General features: G+C 32.8%; 2 protein-coding genes across 2 annotated transcripts in view; both read left to right on the forward strand.

Moving 5' to 3' along the window:
- Positions 1-2,310: 2,310 nt before the first annotated feature.
- Positions 2,311-4,553, forward strand: LOC107571166 (interferon regulatory factor 6-like). The gene is made up of 2 exons (XM_016257452.1): positions 2,311-2,475; positions 4,139-4,553. Exons 1-2 carry the CDS (start codon positions 2,377-2,379, stop codon positions 4,355-4,357), a joined length of 318 nt encoding a protein of 105 aa, XP_016112938.1. The 5' UTR covers positions 2,311-2,376; the 3' UTR covers positions 4,358-4,553.
- A 1,999-nt stretch (positions 4,554-6,552) lies between these two features.
- Positions 6,553-8,519, forward strand: part of LOC107571173 (epidermal growth factor receptor kinase substrate 8-like protein 3) — a 13,203-nt gene continuing 11,236 nt past the window's right edge. The window contains exons 1-2 of the mRNA XM_016257462.1: positions 6,553-6,620; positions 6,690-6,760. Coding sequence (XP_016112948.1) covers positions 6,559-6,620; positions 6,690-6,760 — 133 coding nt within the window. The 5' untranslated portion in view covers positions 6,553-6,558. The remainder of the gene's footprint in view (positions 6,621-6,689; positions 6,761-8,519) is intronic.

Raw genomic sequence — 8,519 nt, forward strand, 5'->3', positions numbered from 1 at the left:
ATCATTTACAGTTCCAATAAAAAAATTGATCTGTTGATCAAAAGTGATCAAAACAATTAAATTGTTAATCATAATTATTTGGATGACAATTGATCATTTATTCTATCATTCATTTATCATTTATCATATTTGTAATTATTTCTGTGACAATTAATCATCAGTATTCATGCTTGTGAGATGCTATTGAATTATACTATAAATAATTATATAAATATTATGACATTTTATTTGTATGTTTTATTTATTTTTATTTTATTATATTGGGCTGGGCAATATGGCCAAAAAAATTATCACAATATTTTTTTTCATATCAGTCGATATCGATAATTATCACGATAAATGTCAAATCTTTTAAAATTTCTTTCAAGTTTGAAGCCAGATTTTTGCTCCACAGTGAAAGTTGTAGAAACCAGACCGTTAATTTTCCTTAACAAAATAAATATCTAAATATAATTTTTTTTTCTTAGTTTGTGCATGTTCTAATGAGTGATATTTTTCAAATCAAGAAACAGGTTTGGGTTGCCTGATAATATTAATAATAATAATATCACTTTTCTGTCTCTTAGAAATGCACATTTGATAGTAGCTCGAGTTAGGATGCAGAGATACATTTTTGTTCATGATCAGTAACACCTGTAAAAATTGTAGCAACCTCAGTTTTATATGGTTACATTTATTCTGACCGTTTCTTTTTTCTTAATTAAGCATTGGTCTCCCATAGTACGGTTAAAACCACAAACATAGCACCTCAATACCATGATAAAAATATAACTATATGGTTTTTAAGTAGCCTATTTGTATGAAAAACTGTAGTCTAACAACATTCAGCATAAATGCACACATGCTATAGCTTAATCACAAATACATACTACAATTATATACCTTTACTTCTGTAATAAAATTCAACGTGAATATCCCACATTTCTGCCACAATACCATGCATGGTGCAGTGAGTGTTACTACAGTAAATCCATGGTGAATGATGGCGATGTGAAGATTGAAAAGCCTTCTGACTGTCTCGTTGCACACAGTGTTTCTCCTGTTTGGCTTTAGGGCTGGGCGATTTTGCAAAAAATTTAAATCTAGTTTTTTTCCAGAATGTTTCACCGATTTTTTTTTTTTACGATTTTTAACTAGTCAACTTGAAAATGTAACTATAACATGATTCACGTTACTTTTTTTCTTTATTAACCCTCTAGTTAAAGAAAATTCTATTCCAAGTGCAGCACACATGAAGTTGTCAACATGATGTAAATGTTAAACAAATCGCGTGTTAAATATCTTTGCAGAAAAGATGCAAAAACTACAACTACATATTGTACAAACTTGTCTTATACATATTATGTGTTCAGAAATAATATGAGGAAAATCCTTTTAGAAATTCTCAAAAGTCACGGTAATTCAAATTCTAAATGACTGAAGGTATAACAGCAGTAGACTATCATTAACTACAAATGTTCTGTAAAAACAACAGCAGCTTTCAGTCTGTCGCTGTGATGCAAACATGAAATATCAGACATACAGTAGTAGTTCTTTACAGGTTTTTTATTAGATTGCGCTGCCTTTCCAATGTTTTTTCTGTGTAAACATGGATGTGTTTGACTGTTGGACTCTTGCAGCGTCTCATGCATGAAACGGCTTTCTAAAAACACTGCGCTCAAGTTAAAAGAAGTTCACTCCCATCTTCTTGCATGTTTTACCTATTCAACTGCCCGTGTCGGATCTTTGTCAACCCAAAAACGCTGTGTGAATGGCGCTTAGCGCTAAATGTATGGTCCTTCACAGAGCGCGTCACACGCGAGCGGTTAATCACGTGCGCCGACATGCGGTTGGATCGTTCTTTTCTCTTTACTGTTATCACCGACATATTGTCAAAGTTTCCAATTCTAACATTTGGTAATATTTCTATTCAAAATCGCGATTCCTCGATTTCTAAAAAATAAAATCGTGGCAAAACAATAAATTCGAATTAATCTATAAAATCGGGAAAATCGTCCAGCCCTGTTTGGCATTAAACTAGTTTAACTCACAGAGTCATTTGTGTTCATCGCTGAATTCAAGCGCTTCACACTGGATCTCACAGCGCTGCATAGAGCTCGCGCCGCGCGGATAAACGGTCCGTGTGGCACGATTCAAATGAGTCGTGCTGTTTCGTTCCTCTTTTGGTGCATAAACGTTATATCGAACATTTATCGAACTCTTTTTATTGTTTTATCGAGGAAAATTATATCGCGATAATTATCGTTATCGAATTATCGCCCAGGCCTAATTGTATGCGATTCCAAGTAAAATAAAAAAAAACAAACAAAACCACAAAAAAATGTGTTATTAATAGTGTTGTGTGTGTGTGCAGGTGTGATCGCTCATCAGCGTGGTATGCTGTCGTCTGAGTCTCCGCTCTACGATATTCATCTGTGTTTCGGTGAGGAGTGGCCCGACGGCAGACCGCGCGAACGCAAACTCATCACGGTGCAGGTCAGACCCCACGCCACTGCACTTATTCAGACAAATAGAGCAAATATAATCAAAGAGACAAATACATACATGGAGGACTTTCTGATAAAGGACTTTCTGTTATTAGGGAATGAATTATGAACTTACGAATAAATAAAATAACATGCAAATATGGAGGATGTTGTATAAGGAATGAATTATAAACTAAAAAAATACATTTGGGAATAAATTGTGAACCTTAAAATATAAATTAATACATACATAAATAAATGAAATTATTATTAAATACAAATAAATATAAATGAGTAAATAAAATGGCACGTGAGGAGGACTTTGTATTAAATATATGTGGGATTAAATTATGAACGTAAACATAACAAATAAATAAAAATACATGTGAATAAATTAATGAATAAAAGATATGGATAATTTTGTGTTAAATATTTTAGGCAGTTGTGAACAAATAAATGAAGAAAAATGTTAATTATATAATATAAATGAAACATAAATAACAATAACGATAAATCAAAGAAGGGGTTTTCATTAAACCCCAAGTTTAACAACCATTCATAATAATTAGAGGTTTTTAACCAATATTAACTAGAAATTATGCAGATAAAATGTACTTCATTTTTAAATTTATTAAATAATTTTTTTGCACTTTTTAATTTATTATATATTATTACGCTTTACTTTGATACTTACAATTTAAAAAAATGTAAAACTATTAAAACCGTTTCAAATTTAAATTTGATGAACCTATAAGTAGCTTTGTACTTGCCTATCAAGTAAATTGATTGATCATGTCGAAGCAACAAATTAACATCACCTTAAATACAAATATGATGTTTTCACAGTAAATAATAAATTGATATTGGTTGTTTTTACCAAATTAAGTAGTCCCACTTTGATGCTGCCTTCCACCAAATATATGCTCTGTGTATTTTAATAATATTTATGACTATTATTTTGAATGTATGTATTAATCTATTATTGATCAGAATTATAACCAATGAAATATAATTAATCATGTAGAAGCATGTGCAAATATGTTGTTCATATAAAATAAACTGATATTGGTTGTTTTTACCAAGTTAAAAATAGCTCAGCTTTGCTGTGCTGCATAAATTATGCAGATGTTAACTGATGGGCCAATCAGAAGTATCTGTGGGTGTGGCTTGTTCACTCATTGTGTGTGTATCTGTATGTGTGTGTGTGTGTGTGTGTGTGTGTGTGTCAGATTTTGTTCTCAGATACTAAAGGTTGTCATTTTAGATTCGAGATGCTGTTTGAGTTAGATTTTATTTTTTGTACGTTAGATTGCATTTTATTGAGTTAGATTTTATTTAACTATTGCATATCTTTAAGATCTAGATTTGTTTTTGAATTAGATTTTGTTTGAGTAATTTTGTGTAGTTTTTATTGGGTTTTTTAATGCGTTTGTGTAGTTTTCATTCATATTTTTTCTTCAGTTTGTTATTTTAGTAAGTTAAACTAGTTTATGTATATATATATATATATATGTGTGTGTGTGTGTATATATTATTTAGCACATCAAGCTGCTGTTGTAGCACCAGCACAATATCCTGATGATCTGGTTGTTGTTTTTTCATATTGTGCGTGTGCGTGTGTGTGTGTGCGTGTGTGTGTGTGTGTGTGTGTGTGTGTGTGTGTGCGCGTGCAGGTGGTGCCGGTGGTGGCACGGATGATCAGTGAGATGTTCTCGGGCGACTGCACACGCTCCTTCGACAGCGGCAGCGTGCGGCTGCAGATCTCCATCCCAGACATCAAGGACAACATCGTGACACACCTGAAGCAGCTGTACCGTCTCCTGCAGACGCACCAGGGGCAGGAGAACTGGCCTCTGCCTCCCAGCATGCAGCTCCCGCAGGCGCAGCACTGACGCAGGTGACCGCTTTTATCAGCCGCTGCTTCTGACGTCTGAGCTTTTAGCTGCGCTCTCCTGCTTTTACTGCAGATGTATGTTACACGTGTGGTCCGCTTTCTCGCACTTTTCTTGGCTCTCCTATGTTTTTAACTGCATCATGTGTTTGACGTCCCATCATGCAGATTTGTGTATTAATGTTGTATGGATTTATCAAAATAAAAAGAGAAAAACACAAAATCACTGAGTTTTTGTTCTTCCTTTATCCAGTGTACTTTGTTCTTTTTTGTTTGTTTGTACACACACACACACACATACACGCACAAGTTTGATCTTCATCGAATGGCTAATCAGGACTCTTGGTGTATTTGTGATTGAATCTTTGAGGTTTTCTCATGTGCTTCTCTAGCTGTTATGTCCTGTTCCTGTGGATCGTGGTTTATGAGCTCGTAAACATGGGCAGATCGTCAGCTACAGTAATTAACACAATCCATTATTGACTTTAAATGAGAACATGAAACACACAGGAGTCCTTGATTCCATACTTGCCAAGTATTACAATACAAATACCATGGTATTCTTCAAGTGCTGTATCATTGGTGTAAGTGCTACTGTATTGGTGTATTGATGATATTTAACAGTAGTACCATAAAAAATCAAGTTCCTGTACCATTTGTGTAGTATTTCAGACAATGCCATGGTATTTTTCTGTAAAATATGGTAATAGCGTGGTTTTGTTCTACCTTACACAACCAAATGTGCCAAGCTATTACCATAAAACGTTACCTAAGGTCCTCGGAAATGTCGTAATATTTTTGAAATACCTTACAATGTTATGCAAGCACCTTAGTGAACTAAAGTACCATGTTTTTTACTGTGAAGATTGGTGAAAAACGAAATTATACCTAAAGGTACCATAGTACTTTACCATGACCCAATGAGGCTTCACATGGTAATACTATGGTGTGCATGGTATTCAGTGGTATTTCAGACAATACCATGGTATTTGTTTTGTAAGGGATGAGAATACCATGGTATTCCTATGTATGCCTGTATATAACGTAGTAAATATAATATTTAAATAGTATTTTAATGTATATAAAGTAATATTTAGCCCTAAGTTTTATATATATATATATATTAGTGCTGTCAAATAAATAATCATGATTGATCGCATCCAAAATAAGTGTTTGATTACATAATGTGTGTGTATACTGTGTGTATATATATATTAGAAAAATGTTTTATATATTAAATATATGTATATATAATATAAAATAAAAGAATATGAATATATAAATGTATAAACATGTAAATATTTTCAAAATATATACTGTATGTGTGTGTGTATGTGTGTGTGTATATATATATATATACACATAATAAATATACACAGAACACACATATATTATGTAAACAAAATCTTTGATTTTGGATGCGATATATATATATATATAGTTACATTTAAACAAGGTTAATAAATTAAAATGTAATTTAGTATGTAATATTACATTTTGTAATGTAATGTCTTTAGAATATGAATATATAAATGTATAAACATGTAAATATTTTCAAAATATATACTGTATGTGTGTGTGTATGTGTGTGTGTATATATATATATATACACATAATAAATATACACAGAACACACATATATTATGTAAACAAAATCTTTTATTTTGGATGCGATATATATATATAGTTACATTTAAACAAGGTTAATAAATTAAAATGTAATTTAGTATGTAATATTACATTTTGTAATGTAATGTCTTTGTCAAATTTAGATATAATTATCAAACTCTAATTAATAATTAAAAAATTGGCTAAAATGTTACATTAAACTGTTTTCTATTAAATTATATTAATTATGTATAATTGATTTAATATTTAATATTTAAATATCGGGCTACATTTTCGTCTATAGTATGTTAAGTTAATGTAATATTTAGATATTTGTTTAATATATAATAAATGGACAGTTAAATATATACTCGCATGTACATAAGTATTTATTGCATAATTTTGAACAGTTGTGTAATTGATTCAATGTAATATCAAAATAGTACTTTTCACCTGTAATTAACAAGTAATTTAATTTAATGTCATTTGTTTGATATATAATAAATGGATATTATGTATAGTAAATGTGAAATATAAATGAAGCGTGTGGATGTGTGTGTTGATGGTGTAGTGTTGTGTTCAGGTGCTGTCCTCATGCTGCGGGGTTCGAGTCCGTTCGGCTGGTCCAGCGGTTATCCTGAATCGCTTCGCTCCAGGTGAGAATGGGCTCTGATTGGTGTGTGTTACGACTCCTCACACTGTCTGACCCGTGTGCTTTCCCGCAGCGTCACGGCTCTGGATGACGCATCCTCGGATCTGTCGGGTTTATCCAGACCCAGTGCTAAATCAATATACAGTGAGTACTGACCCTGAGACGAGCTGATCATTAACCCTCTCTCTCTGACTCAACCTTTACGGCCCTGAGCTATTTATAGACGCGCTATTGACCTCACACTGCTGCTTGCTTAACTATTTCTGATACGGAAATACAGTGTCAGGAAAGGTTTAAAAAAGAAAACAATCCTTATGTGTGTTTTTGATGTTCAATTTAAAAGTGAGTGAAATGTATGATGTTTATTTTCTGTTATTATGGGTTTGCGTTAGGTATCGTTATTTTGCGGCAGTCTGTGTTAATATAAGTTACATTTAACATATTACGTAATTTAATTACTAAATAAATGTAATTGTAATCAGTTACAGTTACTGAGAAAATTATATTACTTATATAGCCTCTAAATTATATAACTTATTGTTACTTACGAAAATGTTAACGATTACAAAGGGGGTTGCATCTGATTTTTTTTTTTACACAAACACCCACATACAGATTTAATTGATTTCTTTCCCAAATTGCATTGACTGCTCTTAAATATGAGACTGCAATGTTTCAGGAGTTTAGGACACAGAATAGGACGCATGCTTATTCGATAACTGATTTATTTCCTATTTGGGTTTGTGTATGCTTAATTTTTTAAGATTAACTGTTGTTTCTATGGCATTGTTAGATGCCAGTGTTTCCTGTCATACCTATGCAAAGATTTGATTTCAAAAACAGTATTTTTGTTATGATTTTAAATCTGTATTTAACCTCAGAATGATCTCAAAGTAAAAGAGGTGCTAAAGTCTGAATTTGTGGTGGCTGTGCTCTACAATGAAATTATTACGATCTTCGTTAAAGTAAGAAAGGATTTTAAGAAGTCTGACAGTAATGAGTGTTGAGTACTACTGTAAGGTTAACCATGCCTGCTTTAAATGTTTCAAAACTTTTCAAAAATTTTGAAAAGTAATCAAAAAGTAAAAATGTAATCGGTTACATTAATAAAGTAATTGAAATAGTTACAATGCTCATTACATTTTAGATAGGGTAACTTGTAATCTGTAACCTATAACATTTCCAAAGTAACCTTCCCAACACTGGTGTTTGGCGAAGCATCATTTCAGATTAGGAGTCGGAGAATCGCAAATAATTTGAATTCGCGAAATCCCGATCTGAATCAAATGATTTGCGATAACGCAAAGTTCAGATCAAATGATTCGCGAACCCGCTCCGAAGTGCTGTGCTGCGTCCCAATTCGCATACTATCCGTCCTAAACAGTGTTCGAAAATAGAATTAGTATGTCCCAAAGCTTGCCTACTGTTCTGCTACATACTTAAAAGTATGTACTTTTTCTTCACAAAAAGAGTAGCCTACATAATTTTAGGGCATAGTATAAGTAGGTGAATTGGGACGCAGCACCGATCTAAATCAAACGATTCACCGTACATGATTCGAAGTTTCGATCGGAATCAATTGATTCGCAATACGCGGTCTGATTGCAGCGCTTTGAAACAGTGAATCATTCTGCAAACTGATTCAATTGAGTGAGTCATTTATGCTGGAACCGCTCCAAACATTTAAAGTTACCTTTCCTATAGAACAGGTCTATACCTTGTTCTTTTATTAAACAAACAAAATAGCCTTATGTTATTTATCTTATTTACACGACGGCATGTCAATTCGGTCTCTAAGTTATAGTCACGCTCTCTGTATCACGCACAGCGGAGTTCCGCCCGATGCGCACGCGCACACACACACACACACACACACACACACACACACACTCACTCACACACA

This window comes from Sinocyclocheilus grahami, unplaced genomic scaffold (assembly GCF_001515645.1).
Source record: "Sinocyclocheilus grahami isolate Dianchi unplaced genomic scaffold, SAMN03320097.WGS_v1.1 scaffold1556.1, whole genome shotgun sequence".
Classification (NCBI taxonomy): domain Eukaryota; kingdom Metazoa; phylum Chordata; class Actinopteri; order Cypriniformes; family Cyprinidae; genus Sinocyclocheilus; species Sinocyclocheilus grahami.

What these genes read in the sequence shown, in the direction of transcription:
- LOC107571166 (XM_016257452.1), top strand. Translation starts at nt 2,377, where the DNA reads ATGCTGTCGTCTGAGTCTCCGCTCTACGATATTCATCTGTGTTTCGGT. An exon ending in GCAAACTCATCACGGTGCAG is followed by an intron (nt 2,476 to 4,138) that starts GTCAGACCCCAC and finishes GTGCGCGTGCAG; the next exon opens with GTGGTGCCGGTGGTGGCACG.